The 20,606-nt window shown below is 40.5% G+C and overlaps 1 protein-coding gene across 2 annotated transcripts in view; it reads right to left on the bottom strand.

Annotated features, from left to right (window-relative positions):
• The window catches only part of LOC148001444 (uncharacterized), an 81,236-nt gene that overhangs the window by 37,526 nt on the left and 23,104 nt on the right, over window positions 1-20,606 (bottom strand). For both annotated transcript variants that reach the window (XM_087584579.1, XM_087584580.1), the window contains exons 2-4: window positions 15,909-16,012; window positions 15,268-15,399; window positions 2,574-2,637 (exon numbers count right to left, since the gene is read on the bottom strand). In XM_087584579.1, coding sequence (XP_087440705.1) covers window positions 2,631-2,637; window positions 15,268-15,399; window positions 15,909-16,012 — 243 coding nt within the window. In that variant the 3' untranslated portion in view covers window positions 2,574-2,630. The remainder of the gene's footprint in view (window positions 1-2,573; window positions 2,638-15,267; window positions 15,400-15,908; window positions 16,013-20,606) is intronic.

The raw sequence follows: 20,606 nt of genomic DNA on the forward strand, positions 1-20,606 counted from the left end.
GATCCCATAAAGCTAAGAAGAACACAGAGTCAAGCTCAGAAAACTCAGTTCATGGGGAGCATAGAAAGTGTGGTCCATTCCATTAGCTGCTAAATGAATGAGGTCTCAGAAACCTCCTTGCATCCTTCATCTTTAGCTCTATGCCCCCGCAACATCCCATTCTTCATTATTGTCCTCCCTCTTCCTAAATTTAGTGACCCCTATCTTTTGCCCTGAATAATGAAAGCAGCTTAGAGACCCTCCTTCCAGTACTGCGACTGATGCTACTGAGTGTTTCTCTATTTGACTCAGATACACACTGTAGTAGGAAGAAGAAGAAGAAGAAGAAGCAGGAGGAGGAAAAGAAATGATTTTCTTTTGGAAAAGCTGGGTGTAGTTGTAAACACTGGAAATTCCAGCCCTTAGGAGATGGGGGTGGGAGTATCAGAACCTCAAAGCTATCCTTGGCTACATAAGACCCTGTCTCAAAACACAAAAAAAGTCTCCGATCTATCCAAGTCCTAGGTTGTGAATTTTATTAAACAGATATTTGAAACTACCATTCTGTAGAAATTAGTTTTCTATCTTTTAAGACCTAGAACAAAGTTTCAAAGGAAGAAAATGTGTTTTTCCAGATATTCCTGGATTCATTTATATTTATAAAAAGCTTTCGGTAATTCTGAACTCTGTCTCTTGAAAGCATGAAATGCTTCAGAGGCTCAAGAGGCCAGTTAATAACATCTGCACTGCATTCAATCACTGAACCTTATAACTGTTTACTCAGGATTAAAATATCACTTCAGGACGAGACAAAAATTAGGTTGTTCATTTTGGAGACTTTTAGTAATGAGCTGAGTTCTCCAGAAGGAGAAGCCAGGACTAAAAGAGGGAGACAGCCACCGGCTAGGCAGCCTGGAAAGCCATGGCCACAATCTGGATTCTGCTCAGAAACGACAGTGAGCCCCTGCTCAACGCAACAGCAAAGTCAACAGCTCTCTGCACCTCTCTTTTATGTTTACCTTTCTGAAGTGGCAACATGGAAATGATTTCTGAAAAGAAAAGAAAATCATGCCTCCATCAAAAGAAAAAAGAAAATACTGTCTGTGTCCCACCAGCCTCAAGAAGAGGAAAACATGAATTGTCTTGAAAACAAATTTGGATTTTTTTTCAGGCCGTGGGCATGCCAGTAGAGAGGTAGGTGTAATCAAATAGATGCTTAAAAGTCCTTGGTTAAAAGTGGGCCTGGTATGTTGGGTAAATGTGGGCCACATCCCAGGTGTAGGGCCATGAATAGGGTCTGACCCAGACTGAGGAACTCTTTAAAAAGTTGTTTTTAAACTCTCCTGTTAAGAGCAATCCCAGAGTGGAATGTACCAAGGAAGAGGAAATAGGAAGCCGAGCCTAATCAAACATTTTCCTAATCCAAAACTGAATATAATTTGGCTTTACAGGACCCAAGAGACACATTGAGTAGATAAATTACTTACCATATCCCCAGTCAACCGAGCAGAGCGTTGTAAGTCAAAACACACAAAAAGGTAGGTTCTATCAAGGGTCGCTGTATTTCTTACTTCATACAAAGCAGCTTGAGAAACTAGTTAGCATGGTCTGCTTTGTCTCCTGTCATCTGACTGTAGCTGAGTCCTGCAATGCTAAGGTTCTTCTTTCTCACCCAGTCAGCTGTGAGACAATAGTCAGGATGTTCACAAATGCTTAGGATAGAGGTTGCAATTGGAGTACCTAAGACTCTATATGGAAAACATAGGTTTCCTTTCTGGTTGTGCTGTGATCCCTTTGTAAACTGTAGGTTTCCTTCTATGGAGCCTTGAGAAACACCATACTGGATCATGTTTGGGTAGTGCTTTCCACAGTGTGGGGCCCATGGTGAACTTTTAATACATATTCATCATACGATGAGATGCTAATCAAAGGAGAAGATGAACCCTTACCCCAGGAGTTTCACTGAATTTCCAGTAAATTTTCTTTTTGATTTATGACATATGAAACAACAATTTTGACATTTATCTGAACTAATCTCAAACGAGAATTATAATATTTACCTAAGAAATTTTATTGCACAGTAAAATCATTTGGGTAAAATATTTTGTTTGGTATGCTATTACATAACTCATTTATTATGAGCTGAAATGAAAACAAAAAGGAGCAGCCCATATTAGCCAGTAGCTAATATTAATGTCACCGTTACTGTTAACAGTGTTATATTACTAAGGCATGAACGATGGAGACAAGTTTTAAATAAAACTACTAATAAGAATCGCTTGGAATGGGGCTGCATGGTGAGACAGTTCAGCTGGAAAAGGTACTCGCATTGCAAGGCTGGAGATCTGAGTTCAATCCCCAGAACCTACATTCAGGAATAAAGGGAGAGCTGACTTTAACTCTACGGCATTCTCCTTTGACCTAGGTGCATGCTCTGTAGCACTCATGTGCCACATACATCACACACACACACACACACACACACACACACACACACACACACACACACACACACATTAATAATAATAATATCAGAAAAGGATCTCTCTGACCGCATCACTGCTGATCTGTTTTGTATATCTTTCCAGACTTACCAAAAAGGAAAGAAGATACATCCACTGGCAACTTCACAGCAGAGAAGTTGAGCTAATTCAACCTCTGCAAGGTAAAAGAAAGGGACCAAGTCAGAGAGGGTCTCACCACCATTCCTCCCATCAGAACAAACGAAGCAGATTAGTTATGTAACTGTTTCTCCTTATCCTGTTTGAAAACCTGTAATGTGCAGGCATCAGTAATACTAGATTGAGGCAGAAACAATATTCTAAAAATAGAAAGTCAGTGGGTAAAGATGCCTGACACAAGCCTTACAACCAGAGTTTGATCCTGGGAGCCATGGTGTGGAAGGAGAGAGAATCCTCTTGATTATCTTCTAACTTACACACACGTCATGGCACATGTGTTCCCACATGCATACACATGCAAATAAATAAAATAATAAAAAGTTAAAACAAAAAAAAATCAAGTCCATAAAAAACTCTATAGAAAATACAGTTTCACGTAAGTAATCTAAAATAGGTTCCCCCTTAAAGCCCAACCACGAGCAATGGAAAATTCATTTCTACCATGCTGAGTAAACTACCACACACAACACTGGCCTCAAATAACAAGTACTCATTATCTGTAATATCTAAAGGTCAGGAGTCTAAGCAAGGATTAGCTAAGTTCCATCTCAATCTCCCCAAGTTAAAAATCTTCCCATCTAGTCTGTGTCTTGTCATCTCAGCTCGAGTTCCAAATTCCGCTCCTCCATTGGATCTGGAGGGAATTCCAAAGAAGCTCCTGGCTGAAATCCAATGAGTCCTTTGTCTGGACGTGGGAATAGTGAGGTGTCTTGGAGAACAGAGCTGTCTCCAGGAGTTTGGGGTCAAATACGATGACCGATGACCGTCAAAGCTTCCCTAAGCCAAGGTCATTCTTGTCCTCCAAATGAAAATAATTAAATTCGCAAGTCACAGAGGATGAGTTTCAGAGAGAGGCTTATTATCAATTCATAGGTAGGAGTGTGGGCCAGGGGTTGGGGGGTGGCTCTTGTATAGATGGAAATGGGGCATCATTGATTGAGCTGTCTGTCAGGAGAATTTTTAAAGGACTCCGGGCAGAAACAGGAGTGAGGTATGTGGAGGGGGGGACCAGTGCAGCTGCCCCCCTGGCCAAGAGGTCCAGGTGTCCTACCTCAGCTTCTGTCTCCCAGTCAAGTGCATCCCCTTTAGACAAAGCTCATTTAGGAGATGGCAAAGACACAGAAACAATTACTCTCTCTGGTTTTCCTGACTTTCAGCAAAGGTATTCTCAAAGCTGTTGCTGTCAGGTTCAGTGCCTACCCCGGTTTCAACCTCCTGTTCCCAAGACTATATGTGAATTACAAAACTAGAGTCTGTATGTCTTTAATAGCCCCAGGGTGCAGTGAGTAGGACAAACAGAGTGGAAAAGACAAGGGTCTCTAGGGCAGGACAAAAGCCATCAGGTACAGTGAGGGCTTTGGCTGGCTTCAGATTAGAAAAATCTGAGATTTTTTTCCTCCCTAAACTGTTGGTCCTGCTGCCTCAGCCTCCCTTCTAGGTCTCATGAAAGGTAGACAGAGTGCTACTCGAGTTTTATCAGTCTCTTTTCTTTTTTGTCCTCTCTTGGTCCCTAGTTGTCCAAACTTGCTGGTTTCTGATGAAATAATTTCTTAAAAACTTTGTGGGTTTTCCACGGATTAGACTCCATTAAACAAAAGCCATAGCCACAATTCTTTTTAAGATAATCATGAGTCAGCCTTTGGCGCCCGCCGAGGTCATTGAGAGACAAGGGGCTTACACTTCCTGAGAGAATCCCACCCCTAATCTCTTGAAAGGGCTCTTTGTGTGCAGTGAATAGGCGAATCTTTGGTCATTCTGCAGTTTTAGCAAAAGGCTACATTCTCATGCATACTAAGCCTTTTCTAGATGAAAGCTTTCAGCGTCTACTTCTTATTTTTAGCATCCTTTGTCATCTAGAGAGACCAAGGATCCACCGCCTCATCTGGTTCTGGTTCCCCCTTAGCAGCCGTTTCCTCCAATTAGCTTTCTGGCCCTGATCTTTCCATAAGCAACAGTAACAAACCAGACGGCGCCTTCAGCAAGCTGTTTCCTAACATATAGAGCGAAATTGGTGATTGTTTGTTCTAGGAGTTCTGTACTTCTGGTTTCAGATCTTGCCTTCTCCAGTGTCGGGGGAGCCTATCACTTCATACCGAGCCGCTACAGGCAGTGCCTTCAAGGTCCATATTGCCACTGTCAAGACTGTGCACAGCACTTCCCTTCTCTCAGCACACCACTCAAAATGCTTCCACCTCCTCCCTACTGTTCAGTTTGAAAAACACACACATATTTTCAGCACCTCGGCTTTCGATTTCCTGCGAGCCAGGGGGAAAGAGCTGAGCAACCTTTCTGTCCTCTTAAGGCTTCCTTAGCACAGGCCTACTGAGGTTGAAGTCAGCTGAGTAATTTAATTACATCTGTAAAATAGTTTTTCCGAGCAATAGTCCCTCATTCATTATGGGATTGGAAAATCATCAGCCTCACAGGTGTTGCCAAGCCCAGTAGGGGAACATACTCATCGGGGAACCTTCTTCCCAGGATGTGAGCACAATACTTTAAACATAATTTCACACCCTCTAAGCAACACGCAAGTTATGAAAATTGCCTTGAGTCAGAAACTGAAAAAAAAAATTAAGTGGGTAAAATAGACTTAAATTTAAAAAAATATATATTTAGTTGGTCTCAGAAAGAAATTTAAGGAAAAGACAAGTTTACCTCAGAAAATCTTTTTTAAAAAAGTCAAGCTGCCTGTAAGAGGATAGACTCAATAAGAAAGAGTACTAAACGAAGGGGTCACAGCCTGTACCCCAAGTCAGACCCATCCTTGGGGATCTGGTTAAAAGATACAAACTGAAAGTGGAAGACAGGGGTTTGGAGGCAGGGAAAGGAGAAAGACTGTTGTTACAGTATAAGCTCAAAAGAAAAGAAAAGTAGAAAGGAAGAAAACGGAGAGAAAAACTAATCTATAATCAGCAGGTTGGTATTAAGGGCTCTAGCCAGCAATAGCAAAAACCTGAAAGGTCAATTTAAAAAGTGAAGGAGGACAGCAAGGACACGAAAATACAGAGCCCAAGAGGGAAACATACAGCAAGCCCAACCCTTCTCCATACCCCGACGGTGAACAGACCACAGCCTACCCAAAACTTCAAAAACGGTAACAAAATAGTCCTAATTAAAAAATACCCAGGAACTGAGAGCAAGCAAAGCAGAGCTGGGAACGGTTTGCTGTTTTTGCTTGGACTTGTTACAGTCAGCCTTTAAGGTGTTACGTGCCAGCAGGAAGTAGTCTCACAAATGGAGTCCTGGCATTTCCTCCCTCACATCACAGCTGCTCTTGCTCCCTGATTGTGTCTTCCCCTCTAGACTATTTCCCTCTTTCATAGCCCATGTCTTTCGCATATATATGTATATGTGTATATATGCAAATTTTGATCAATAAAATATAAATGTAACTATATACGTAAACAAAAATCATGAGTGATACAAAGTAATTGAGAAGGGTTAAAATGTGAGGGTGTGGTTTTATGACTTGGAAGCCTCCAGCGGGCTGTGGCCCTTTGGACAGGGAAGTTGACTCAACAGATGACCCCTGTGGATCTGTGGACACAGGTGGATGCCTCTGCCGTGTGATCCACACAGCAATCCTGCTGGTATCCCCTGCTTCCAGACTGTGGGGGAGCTGACCTGCAGATGGAATCGTCCATCTCCAAAGTTCCTCTTTTTCTATCCAATTAACTCCCAGGACCCCAGGCCATGAGTGCGCAACCCACGTCCACAGAGCCTGCAGCCCTTCAGTTGCTCTGGTTATAGAAGAGTTCTGCTTCTGGAGATGCCTGTCTGCTTTCTTTTGTTCTCTTGTCACCTCTATAAGTCCCCATCTATGGAGAGTTGGGGAAGAGGAGGGGAACAAAGCGTATCAACCAGCCAAGAAATGAAAACCAGCAGAATAGCTATCTGTCAGCCTGATCTCAAGACCCAAAGTTCTAACTACGACATTGAAGGACAATGCTTAATGCTATCAGCACTTATCTCTGTCACATAGATGAAAATTTCACTTTTGCTAGGAAAATATTACAGGTAATGCCAAGGAAGCATAGACCAAAAGAATCCAGAGCAAGGGAGTAGAGTGGTGGTAGACTGCGTGCCTACCATACACAAAGCCATGAGTTCAATCCTCAGCACCACATAAAACGGAGTGTTGTGTCACACTATATAACCCCAGTCTTGCAGAGGGAGAGGTAGCAGGAGAAGTAGGTCAAGGTCATCCCCCAGATACCTAGAGAACTCAAGGCCAGATTGCATTCTCAAGAAAAAAAGTTAACAAAATAGAAGGTGTAATAAAAGAATAAAGTTATCTTTGGGGTATATAGAAGTTCCACAACCTACTAACAGAGAATACTAAACACCTTATTCTAGCTTTGTTCTTTCTCTCATACCTGTAGTAACTAACATCTTAATGGACTACACACTATCAAAGCTAGTTCCCAATATTCTATTCAAACAGTATTTCACAAAAAAAATTAGAATAAATATTAGCTGACAACAAAAATAGCAGTGACTTCTACAGAGGAGAGATTTCTCAGACATGTGAACAGAAAGCCATAAAACTAGGAGATCCAAGAGGACAAGTGGCATCTGCACATGGTCTACCAGAACCTCCAGGAACTAAACCGGGGAGAGCTGGACAACAGGTGCCAGGAGATTGTACCCATAGACTCCAGGGGGAAACAAGGCAGAACTACACTGCATTTCACAAGATAGTGATAAAGGTCCCAAGTGGGCTGCCTGACCGGGAAGGAGCATCCAGAATCAGGGCCAGTGCTCATGACAGTAGAGTCTAGGGCATTAGCAGCATGTGTGACCTGATCCAATCTGTAAAAGACAACTCACTGACAGGACATGACCTGTGGAGAAACAACCAGGGAAACAGCAGGCATCTGGGAGGAGTCAGGAAAGGAATGCCAAGAGAGTCCAGGCCCCAGCCAAGAGTCAGATGAGACACCATTCCAACACTGAACCTCCATCCAGCATTTTATCTTCATAGTTATCCTTCACAGTTATCCGTTGTTTCATGTCCCTTGTCAATTTAACAAGCCAGCTCTACTCTGTTCCCCATACCCTCTTTGCTTTAAAATTTCATTCCTTTATTTTGGGTGTGTTTGTGTGGAGATGCACATGCCACCGCACATGTGTAGAAGTCAAAGGACAACTTGTAGGATCGTGGGAGGCAGTTCTCTCCTTTAATATACAGATTCTGGACTGGAACATTGGTCATCCAATGTGGCAGCCAACACCCACTGAGCCATTTTGCTACCTATCTCCTTACACCCCTTTCCAATCTAATTTTTCCTTTTAGTAAGCTTTCCAAAGATAAAAGTCTAGACTACTGTGTGGATTCTTCATGCCTCAACTTCCTGAGACTTGGAACACTTTCAGGATATCTAATGGCATTTCCTTAACTCTCTGTTATTCCACCTTCGGCAGAACTTGCCTCACGACCCCTCTTGCCCCATTGCCAGCCCTCCTTCTGTTTACATCCCCTGCACTGCCACCCAAATACTAAACACTCAACTTATTCTAGTTTTGTTCTTTCTCTCATACCTGTAGTAACGAACATCTTAATGGACTACACACTATCAAACTGGTTCCCAATATGGTACTTGCATCCAGTAGGGGGGTGGGTAACATACTAGTATAGAGGGGGTGAAGAAAACCTCACACTATCTCGAAATTTGAAAAGACAGTTACTGAATTAATTAAAGTGGTTTGAGAAGAAAGAAAAGAAGAGAAAGAAAAAGAAAGGAAGAAAGGAAGAAAGGGAGGGAGGGAGGGAGGGAGGAAGGAAGGAAGGAAGGAAGGAAGGAAGGAGGAAACAAAACCCAGCCAACAGCCTAACCATGATCTGCAAGTCTCAACAACAAAACCCACAAGACAGTTGAAAATTCAAGGTATCTTGACTCCTCCAGAACCCACTAATCCTATTACAATCTCCTCCAGTGCAAGTGAATGAAATCAGATTCCAAAATAGAATTGAAAGAGTGGTTGTATTGAAGGAAATGGAAGAAATAACTGAACGATAGCTCAGTGGTTAGGGGTGCTTGCTGCTCTTGGAAAGGACCTATGTTCAGTTCCCAGTTCCCAACCATCTGGACCTCCAGTTCCAGAGGATTCCAAAACTTAAAGTGGTCTCCACAGGCATCCATACATGTGTACACATGTGTGTCCGCACACACCTGGGAGGTAACAACACAACAGGAAATGAAACTGATATTTAATGAAGAAAATAGCGAAAACTCTAAAATGCTGAAAATAAAAAGTCAATTAATCTCATTAAAAGCATTGTGGGAAGCCACACAAACACAACAGGTCACAGAGAACACAGAATTGATAACTAATGAAACAGCTCAATTAAAAGATGCCGAAGATGTCCTTCAGCGTGAACCGAAAGCTATACACATCCATGAAGCTACAGAAAAGAACAAAGCACATTAGACCACCAGTTAGTAAGTGAGGACAGTCGCCAAACACGACAACACCAACTCAATGGTAGAAAGTAGTGTGTGCTTTCAATAACGACTTTATAAAATGGTCTCTGTTCTGTAATAAAAGACAGGGAGTGGCAGATCACATTAGAAACGGGACCTAAGAAAATAGAATTTAGGCATAGCATCTGTAGAAAAGCACCACCCCACAGTCAAAGGCAGATAGAACGTGAGGCTAGAACCACGGGAAAGGGTATTCTAAGCAAATGGAGCTAGGCAAAGAATGGTATAAACTATTCATGTAGCAGAATTTTCCCATAATTGATTAGATAATACAGACAAGAAGTTAATCACTGGGTCGGGGGAGGCAGGAGGGAATGTAGTACAGAGGAATTTGTTTTTGGACTGCGGCGGTGGGGTGGGGGAAGGGACCGGAGGGGAGGGGCGGGAGGTGGGTGGGAAGTGGGGAGGGGCAGGTGGCAAGGCAGACAGGATGTAGACCTGAGGTTGTTAGTTCAGATGGTATATCAACCAGGTCAGGAAGATTTCTAACTTAGAATAGTTGGTGAAATTAGGATTCTAGTTTCTGCGCCCAACGATTGTGTTATCTGTTGATGTTACACTAAGATTGTCTGGTGTTTTCTTTCTCTCGGGGATTTTCTCTCTGAGCTAGAGGAAAATGTAACCTCCACAGGGTAGAGCATGGGGATTTCGAGAGTGCACACCTCAACTAGTGGCCAGCTGCGGGGAGAAGAGAGCTATTTCGGGGCTCTGGAGAAGTAGAGCCAACTTTGGTGGGATAGGCTTTGACAGAAGGGAAAACAATACAGTCTTGGCCTGTCCGCTAGGCTGGGAACAGACTGAGACAGCCAGTCCGTGCCTAGCCAGTGTGAGCGTAGATTGTTTTTTATTGTTTCATACGATATCTTATCGTATCTCTGAAAAAGTACACTTGAAATCAGAATTAGTCAGGAGAGATAAAGAACACCAAAACAAATTGATTAAAGAATATACCAAGAGAACATGATAGTTTTAAATATGTATCCATTGAATCAGAGGTCCATCCAATTTCATAAAACAAATACTACTAAGTTTAATGAAATAGATTAAAACTAACATAATAATAGTGGCGACACCATACTAAAACTATGTCATAACAAAAAGAACAAGTGTTTGACTTAAATGACATCATAGATCAAATGGACCTAACAGACGTCTACAGAGCCTGTGATCCAAAAACTGAAAGATATGCATTTGTCTCAGAAGCCCAGGGAACTTTCTTCAAAGCAAATTACACAACAGTGTGCAAAACAGGTCTTATCGAGGAAGTTGAAATAATTTCTAATATTCTCTTTATTCACAATAGAACAAAATTGGGAATCAGCAGGAAAAGGACCTATAGAAACTGCACAAACTTTTAATGGAATGAGCATCAGGGTGATGAACAATCAATGGTTTATCACAATAGTCAAGAAAAAATCAAAATACATTTAGAATCAAATGAAAATGAAAACACAGAATAGCAAAATCTGTGAGACACAATAAAGGCAGTCCTTAAAGGGGCCAAGGGCACTGACATTGAAAAATTTAAAGGCTAAATCCAAACCAGTAGATGGAAAGAAACAATTGGGGTTAAGTAGTTCTCTGGTGGAACTTTTGGGTCACTTAAGTCCACTATCGTATCATCTGCAAATAGTGATATTTTGATTTCTTCCCTTCCAATTCATATCCCTTTGACCTCCTTTTGCTGTCTGATTGCTCTGGCTAGAACTTCAAGAACTATATTGAGTAAGTAGGGAGAGAGTGGGCAGCCTTGTCTAGTCCCTGATTTTAGTGGGATTGCTTCAAGTTTCTCTCCATTTAGTTTGATGTGAACTACTGGTTTGCTGTAAATTACTTTTACTATGTTTAGATATGGACCTTGAATTCCTCATCTTTCCAGGACTTTTATCATGAAGGGGTGTTGAATTTTGTCAAATGCTTTCTCGGCATCTAATGAAATGGTCGTGTGGTTCTATTCTTTGAGTTTGTTTATTGAGTGGATTACATTGATGGATTTTCATATATTGAACCATCCCTGCATCCCTGGGATGAAGCCTACTTGACCATGATGGATGATCATTTTGATGTGTTCTTGGATTCAGTTTGTGAGAATTTTATTGAGTATTTTTGCATCGATATTCATAAGGGAAATTGGTCTGAAGTTCTTTCTTGGTTGGGTCTTTGTGTGGTTTAGGTATAAGAGTAATTGTGGCTTCATAGAAGGAATTTGGTAGTGCTCTGTCTGTTTCAATTTTGTGGAATAGTTTGGACAGTATTGGTATGAGGTCTTCGATGAAGGTCTGATAGAATTCTGCACTGAACCCATCTGGACCTTTTGGTTGGACCTTTTTTTTTTTTTTTTTTTTTTTTTTTTTGCTTCTACACACATTTATTTCAGCAACTTTTAATTCACTATTTCAGTCAAAACCAAACATAACTTTATGTGCAAAAATGAAAGATGACAGTCACAAGCATCATTGTGGGGAAAGCCACCCCACACCCAGGGCCTGAAGCTCAGGTGTCCTGTGGTTCCTGTCTGCTGGGACAATAGGGCAATGTGGTGATTCCCTGTGTAGCAATGCAGAGATGCACTACAGGGCATGGGAGACAAACAGATCACGTATGACTCAGCATGCTAGCAAATTCTGCTTCCAAGTGTGAATTAAAATACAAATTAGACTTTTGCGTTAGTTTTTTTCCAGACAAATAGCTGTTTCTTGGGGTGGGGGGGAGAGATGTGAAAATAAAATTATCTTTAGATTTAATATCGGGGGCAAGTTATTTCCCCAGAGGATCTACTTAGCCTGTGCAGTAATCTTTCCTCTTTTCTTTTTTAAAAGTGTCTGGAACAGCCTAGGCCAGCTCAAACTCATTGTATAGCAGACATAGTCATAGACTCCATAGGATCCTTCCTCCCCACCTCTCAAGTGCTGGGGTTACAGAGGTGCTCCACTGTGCTTGGCTGTTCTCTTTCAAAACAAAACCACCCATCCAGGGGTGCCAGAGAGTGATGGGGAGCGGTATAGACACCACTGTGGTCTTTCCTCTACTGTATACGTTAAGACAACACTTCCCAAGTCTGACCACATTGAAAGCAAGGCCCGCCTTGTTCCCTGGTGGCCCAGGTATCCCGCATTGTATAGCATGTCTTACTCAAGGATGATTCTCCCAGCACTAAATAAAAAAGCCAGGTTCATTGTTTGAAGACTTTTAATAACTGCTTCTATTTCTTTAGGAGTTATGGGGTAGTTTAGATGGGTTATTTGTTCCTGATTTAACTTCAGTACCTGGTATCTGTCTAGAAAATTGTCCATTTCCTCCAGATGTAACAGTTTTGTTGAATATAGGCTTTTGTAGTAGGATCTGATGATTTTTTTAATTTCTTCAGATTCTGTTGCTATGTATCCCTTTTTATTTCTTATTTTGTTAATTTGGATACACTCTCTGTGACCTCTGGTTAGTCTGGCTAAGGGTTTATCTATCTTGTTGATTTTCTCAAAGAACCAACTCCTGGTTTTGTTGATTCTTTGTATAGTCCTTTTTGTTTCTATTTGGTTGATTTCAGCTCTGAGTTTGATTATTTCCTGCCTTCTACTCTTCTTGGGTTTATTTATTTATTTCTGTTCTAGAGCTTTTAGGTGTGCTCTCAAGCTGCTGACATATGCTCCCTCCTGTTTCTTTTTGCAGGCACTCAGAGCTATGAGTTTTCCTCTTAGTACCACTTTCATTGTGTCCCATAAGTTTTGGAACGTTGTATCTTCATTTTCATTAAATTCTAAGAAATCATTAACTTCTTTATTTCTTCCTCGACCAAGTTGTCATTGAGTAGAGAGCATTGTTCAACTTCCATGTATATGTGGGCTTTCTGTCATTATTGTTGTTATTGAAGACCAGTCTTAGTGCATGGTGATCTGATAGGATGCATGGGATTATTTCTATCTTCCTATATCTGTTGAGGCCTGCTTTGTGACTGATTATATAGTCAATTTTGGAGAAGGTTCCATGAGGTGCTGAGCAGAAGGTGTATCCTTTTGATTTAGGATGGACTGTTCTATAAAAATCTGTTAAATCAATTTGAATCATAACTTTTTTTAGTTTCTCTACATCTCTGTTTAACTTCTGTTTCCATGATCTGTCCATTGATGAGAATGGGGTGTTGAAATCTCCTATTATCATCGTGTGAGGTGCAATGTGTGCTTTGAGCTTTAGTAAGGTGATTTTATGAATGTAGGTGCCCTTGCATTTGGAGCATAGATACTTAGGATTGAGAGTTCATCTTGGTGGATTTTTCCTTTGATGAATATGAAGTGTCCTTCCTTATAATTTTTAATTACTCTTGGTAGAAAGTCAATTTTATTTGATATTAGAATGGCAATTCCAGCTTGTTTCTTTGGGCCATTTGCTTGGAACGTTGTTTTCCAGTCATTTACTCTGAGGTAGTGTCTGTCTTTGTCTCTGAGGTGTGTTTCCTGCATGCAGCAAAATGCTGGGTCCTCTTTATGTATCCATTCTGTTAGTCTATGTCTTTTTATTGGGGAATTGAGTCTGTTGATGTTGAGAGATATTAAGGAATAATGGTTCCTGATATTTTCATTGTTAGAGGTGGAATTATGTTTGTTTGTCTCTCTTTTGGTTTCATTGCAAGGAATTATATTCTATTTCCGTACAGTGTAGTTTCTCTCCTTGTATTAGAGCTTTCCATCCATTATCTTTTGTAGGGCTGGAGTTGTAGAAAGATATTGTGTAAATTTGGTTTTGTCATGAAATATCTTGGTTTCTCCATCTATGTTAATTGAAAGTTTTACTGGATACAGTAACTTGGACTGGCATTTGTGTTCTCTTAGGGTCTGTATGACATCTGTCCAGGATCTTCTGGCTTTCATAGTCTCCAGTGAGAAGTCTGGTGTAATTCTCATAGGTCTGCCTTTGTATGTCACTTGACCTTTTTCCCTTACTGCTTTTAATATTCTTTCTTTGTTTTGTGCGTTTGGTATTTTAACTATGTGACAGGAGGAATTTCTCTTCTGGTCCAATCTATTTGGAGTTCTGTAGGCTTCTTATATGTTTATGGGCATCTCTTTCTTTTGGTTAGGGAAGTTTTCCTCTATAATTTTGTTAAATATATTTACTGGCCCTTTAAGTTGGAAGTCTTCACTTTCTTCTATACCTATTATCCTTAGGTTTGATCTTCTCATGGTGTCCCAGATTTCCTGTATGTTTTGGACTAGGAACTTTTTGCTTTTTACATTATGCTTGACAGTCGTGTTGATGTTTTCTATGGTATCTTCTGCCCCTGAGATTCTCTCTTCTATCTCTTGTATTCTGTTGGTGATTCTTTTATCTAAAGCTCCTTGTCCCTTCCTTTGGTTTTCTATATTCAGGGTTGTCTCCCTTTGTGCTTTCTTTATTGTTTCTATTTCCATTTTCAATTCTTTACCTGTTTGGTTGTGTTTTCCTGTGATTCTTTCAGGGATTTTTGTGTTTCCTCTCTAAGGGCTTCTACTTGTTTACTTGTGTTTTCCTGCATTTCTTTAAGGGAGTTCTTTATGTCCTTCTTAATGTCCTCCATCATTATCAAAAAAAATGTGATTTTAAACCTAAAGTTTGCTTTTCTGGTGTGTTTGGAAATTCCGTGTTTGCTTTGGTGGGAGAACTGGGCTCTGATGATGCCAGGTAGTCTTGGTTTCTGTTGCTTAGGTTCCTACGCTTGCCTCTAGTCATTGGGTTGTCTCTGGTGTTTGGTCGTCTTGCTGTTTCTGAGAGTGACTTGACCCAGCTGTGGGCCTCTGTGTCAGCACTCCTGGAGAACTGTTTTCCTGTTTTCTTTCAGCCTTTCCTGAGAAAAGGTGCTCTGATTTCAGGTGTGTCGGCACTCCTGGAGACTGTTTTTAAGCTCTAGGCGTGGGAAAGAGTCAAAGGGTCCTGCCCCTGATTGCTCCTGTAGGTTCTTGCACCCAGAGGGCACAGTTGGCACTATGTGACTCCCTCCTGGGTCTGGACTGTGGGCAGAGAGTATTCTCCTCTGACTTCTCAGAAGTATCCACACTCCTAAGTGTTCAGCTCTCTCCCCTATGGGAATTGGGTGCAGGGAGCTGTTTTTCCAGTTCAGTTTGGTCCTGGGTGCAAAGCAGAACCCTGGGTACCTGTGGCGGTCTGTTCCTATATCCTTATGTCCAGAGGCACTGTACAGTTTCCGCCTTAGACCAGGGATGTGGCCCAAGGTGCTGTGCTGTGGTCTCAGGATTTCTGCATTCCTGGGTAATCCGCTCTCTTCCCTGAAAAGAAACAATTGAAATCCAGGAAAAGATTAATGAAATGGGGAAAAACAGAGAGAATTACCGGAAGCGTTGCTCTCTGAAAGGTAACATGATTCGTGAAGCCTTAATGAAACTAATAACAGCACAAGAGAAAACCCAACTGAACAAAATTGGAGATGAAAATAGAAATAACAAATTCATATTGTGTTTCCATTGAAATCAGTATAGTTCTTGAAGTCATAACTACAACATTGGGACAAAAGAAAAAACATCCATGGGATATAATTATGAAAAGGAGATATAAAATTACTGTTATTTGCAGATAAATTAATTCTTTATTAAAAAGAAGCCTAAGAAATCTATCATAAAACTCTTACCATTACACAAATGTCTTCAGAGATGTGATATGATACAAAATTAACACACAATATTTAGTAGTCTTTCTACATGCCAATAGCAAGTATGCTAAGAAACAAATCATATAAATAATCCCATTCAAAATTCCCTCAAAAAATAAAATAAAATACCTTTGAAGAAATGTACCAAGGAGATGAAAGACTTGGGGCAGCCTCCTGTGATGGTGTTTTGAAAGACTCGATATTGTAAGGATAGTTATATTCCCAAGTGCGATCTAGAAATTCAACAGAGTTCCTATCAAAATTATAATGTAATCTATCTCTGAAATATTAAAAAAAAATCATATGGAAGTAAAAAAGACCCAAGATAATAAAATCAATCCCAAGCAAGAGAACATTGCTGGAAGTACTTCAAGTTTTATTATGAATCCACAGCAAGACAGCAAATTACTGGGACAGGAGAGAGAATCCTATGTAACGTAGACAGCTATACTCACCTGATTTTTATAAAGGTATAAACACAAAATGCTTTTAGAAAGACAAACTTTGTAATGCTTTTTGGAAAGAGATGAAATTAGATCCATATATCTCACCATGTATTGAAAAAATAACTCCAAGTATATCAAAGGCCTTACTAGAAGAACTAAAACTGGCAATGCCTCAAGACACAGGTACAAACAAGGGGGTCTGGAAAGGGCTCTAGTTGCTCAGGAAATAATGCTAAAAAATTAACAAATTGGGTTTCCCAATACTGAAATTTTCTTCAGAGAAAAAGAAAAAATCAAGTAAAAGAATCCTCTGCTAAATAGGCATCTGTATTTGATATAGATAGATACATAGATAGATAGATAGATAGATAGATAGATAGATAGATAGATAGATAGAGATAGACAGATAGATAGAGATAGAGATAGATAGAGATAGAGATAGATAGAGATAGAGATAGAGAGAGAGATATAGATATAGATATAGATATAGATATAGATGATATAGATAGATAGATAGATATAGATATAGATATAGATATAGATATAGATATAGATATAGATATAGATATAGATATAGATATAGATATAGATATAGATATAGATATAGATATAGATATAGATATAGATATAGATATAGATATAGATATAGATAGATATATACAGCAGAGAATTGGTTTCAAGAGTATACAGAGAGCACAAAACACTACATATCAAAAACTCGAAAACTCAGTGAGGGAACTAATCTAGTGAGCAAACAGCCCTCAAAAGATGAACTACAAATGAACTGTAAACGTGTTTAAAATGTCCAACATCAGTAGTCAGCAGAAAAATATAAATTAAAACTTTGTTGAGACTCCATCTTACCTTTTGGGAGTGGCAGTCACTAAGAAAACAAGTAGGTACAAACACCAGGGAGGGTGTGGAGAATGAGAAAGCCCTTACACATTTCTAGTGCCAATGTAAACACATCTAACCACTCCTGAAATTAGTGTGGAGTTTCCTAGGATAGTAAAAATAGATTTAACCTATGAGCGTGCAGTTCCAAACTTGAGTGTTTACCTGAAGAACTCCAAGTCAGTATATCACAAAGATAATTGCACGTGGGTGTTTCTATCAATGCTCTTCTTCATACCTATGTTACAGAACCCACATAGATGCCTATCAACCATGAAACAAATAAGGAAAATACAGTATGTATACAAATTGGCAATTTTTCAGCTATAAAGAACTCATAAAATTTTCCTGAAAAATGATGGCAACTGGAGGCAATCATCTGAAATGATTTAACTCAATGACAGAAAGATAAACAGCACATGTCTCCTCTCATTTCTCTTAACTGGAACATGAAATCAGGGATGTTTGTATGACATGAAAGTAGAGGTGGAATTGTGGGAAAAAAGTGGATGGCTAGGAGTCAAAGGGGAGGTAGACGTTAATGAATGTTGTCTTAGGGAGAGGGGCAGAGGGAAGAAGAACTGTCAGGCCCTCTGTGTCCACAGCCCACGTCTACAGACAATCCTGCGAATTAAAACTATTCAGAAAAAAGTAGTTGTCTCAGGACTGAATGGTCATTCCCCTGTCACTGTTCTCTGAGCAACCTGTTGATGTTCTACTACATTGAATTAGGATGACCAGTAGCCTACAGATGATTTAGTGTATAACAGGCATGCGAAGTTCCTATATAAGCAGCTATTTTATACATAGGACTTGAGCAACCTCAATTATTATCCTGTATCAATGAACTGCCTTTTAATTGATTCTCAGAAAATACAGGAGCAACTCTATGCAAGAAATGCACACATGCTTAGAACAGAGGCAGAAGGAACACCCATTCAGTGCCTGACCCACATGTGTCCCATATATATATAGCCACCAAACTAGATAAGATGGATGAAGCAAAGAAGTATAGGCCGACAGGAATGGGATGTAGATCTCTCCTGAGAGACACAGCCAGATTACAGCAAATACATAGGTGAATGCCAGCAGCAAACCACTGAACTGAGAACAGGAGCCCTGTTGAAGGAATCAGAGAAAGGACTGAAAGAGCTTGAAGGGGCTTGAGACCCCATATGAACAACAATGCCAACCAACCAGAGCTTCCAGGGACTAAGCCACCACCCAAAGACTATACATGGACTGACCCTGGGCTCCAACCTCATAGGTAGCAATGCATATCCTAGTAAGAGCATCAGAAGAAGGGGAAGTCCTTGGCCCTGCCAAGACTGAAATCCCAGTGAATGATTGTTGGGGGGAGGGCAGTAATGGGGGGAGGATGGGGAGGGGAACACCAATAGACAAGGGGATGGGGAGAGGTTAGGGAGATGTTGGCCCAGAAACCGGGAAGGGGAATAACAATCGAAATGTAAATAAGAAATACCCAAGTTAATAAAGATGGAGAAAAAAAATGAACAAAACACTGGACAAATAGTTGCAAGAGTCATAACAACCAATTATTGTCTCTAATATGAATGTGGACATGGTATTGTTTAACCAATAAAAAATATAAGTGGTTAAGTAGAAAGTGAATCATTAGTAAATTTTAATAAATTTCAACCTAGACTCTCACAAAAGAAATTCAAAATTAGTAAGATTTTTATTGTTGTAAATTGGTGTGTTGTTTGTACTGCTCTACCACTGGGGCAAAGCTTTAAAAGGTTTAAATCCTCAGTATTACAAGGGCCAGTGACATAGCAATCTTATAATACTAGGAAAAGAATAGGTTAATTTCATCTTTCTGGTGAACATCTGGCAACATGTTTCAATCCCTAGTTAAAGCATCTGTAGAGTCTCCTGTCTTGACTGAAACACTATGGCTACTAAAACCGTTTTCCTGGAAAAATCATAAGTGTTTATCAGGTTTTACTGTTCCCATAGGCTCCAAGTCAATTTTATTGCCCACGAAAGCAACCAGGGACTGAGTTTCTGATTCTTCACTTACTGTCTTCACCACAGAATACCAATCTTCCAAATTCTCAAAACTTTGGTAGTTTGTAGTATCATATACCAAGAGGATTCCTGTAATCCATAAATGTATTTATCCAACATTTTATCACCTATTGTCTGCCCTCCTATATCCCAAATTTGAAGAGTAGCATTCAAATATCCATGTAAGGTACTCCTTCTCAAAAAGAAAATCGGGTCCTATAGTCTTCTTTTACTGTTTCCCAAATGTCTCTTGAGCAAAACACATAGCTAAGGAAGTCTTCCTAGAGGTGCTATCTCCCAGCAGAAAGACTTTCAGTTGCTGGCCAGCTCCCAAGATGGAGGACAGGAAAGGGGAGGCTCCCGGGGCAGGGTTGAGGAGGCCAGCAGTGCTACACTAGCTGGTTCCCTACCCCTGTCTCTCCTCAGCCCTGAAGGAACCCAGGGAGAATCACTCTCCAGCTGCTGTCTTGCCTTCCTTCCCTCTAAACTTTTATTCTTTTTACGTACATTATACCCCAACCCCCACTTCTCCTAGTCTCTCTTCCCACATCACCTCTCCCCCAGACTCACTCCTCTTCTGTTTCTTTTTCTTTTTTTTAAAAGTAGAGCAGGCCATCCAAGGCTATCCACCAAACATGGCCTAACAAGATATACTGTAAGACTGGACACAAACCCTTATATCGAGACTGGACAAGGCAACCCAATAGGAGGAAAAGGGTCCCAAGTACAGGAGAAGAGTTATATATACCCCACACCCCCATTGTTGGGAGTACCATAAGAATTCCAACTAACCAACCATAAGCTGTATGCAGAATAGCTAGCCCAGACACAGAGTCTGTGTTTATAGCTTCAGTTTCTGTGAGTCCCAGCCCTGCTTCGCTGGTTCTGTAGGCTGTATTCTCCTAGAGTCTTGACTCCTCTGGCTCCTACAATTCTTCTTCCCCCTCTTCTGTGGGGTTTCCCTGGCACCACTTAACACTAGGCTAGGGAAGTCTCTGCGTCTGCTCCTATTAGTTCCTGGATGACACCCCTCTGATGACAATTGGGCTAGGCGCCAATCTATGAATACAGCATTAACATTTTATTTTGCCAGTTGTGTTTGGTTCTATCCTCAGTCTCTGGGCTGCCTTGCCTCTTGTTTCTGGCCATCCAGGCAGTGTTAGTCCCTCTCATGGCATGGTCAATGGCTGGACCAGTCACCAATAAATATAAAAAGTAAGATTTTAAGATATCCTAGCACAAGTTTATGAGAGAAGGAATCTCCAAAGATGGTAGTGGTGTTTGTTTGTTTGTTTGTTTGTTTATTGGTTGTCTACTACTGAACATGCATCCTACCCTTAAAAATAGTTGTTTCGTCAATGACACTCCCTTGGAGAAAACAAAATTTTCATTTGCAAGTGGTTGTCAATTGAAAACAGTTGGGTACGGGTGTGGTTCACTTCTTTTAGCTCTAGGA

The sequence above is a fragment of the Rattus norvegicus genome, chromosome 14 (genome assembly GCF_021556685.1).
Source record: "Rattus norvegicus strain SHRSP/BbbUtx chromosome 14, alternate assembly SHRSP_T2T, whole genome shotgun sequence".
Taxonomy (NCBI): domain Eukaryota; kingdom Metazoa; phylum Chordata; class Mammalia; order Rodentia; family Muridae; genus Rattus; species Rattus norvegicus.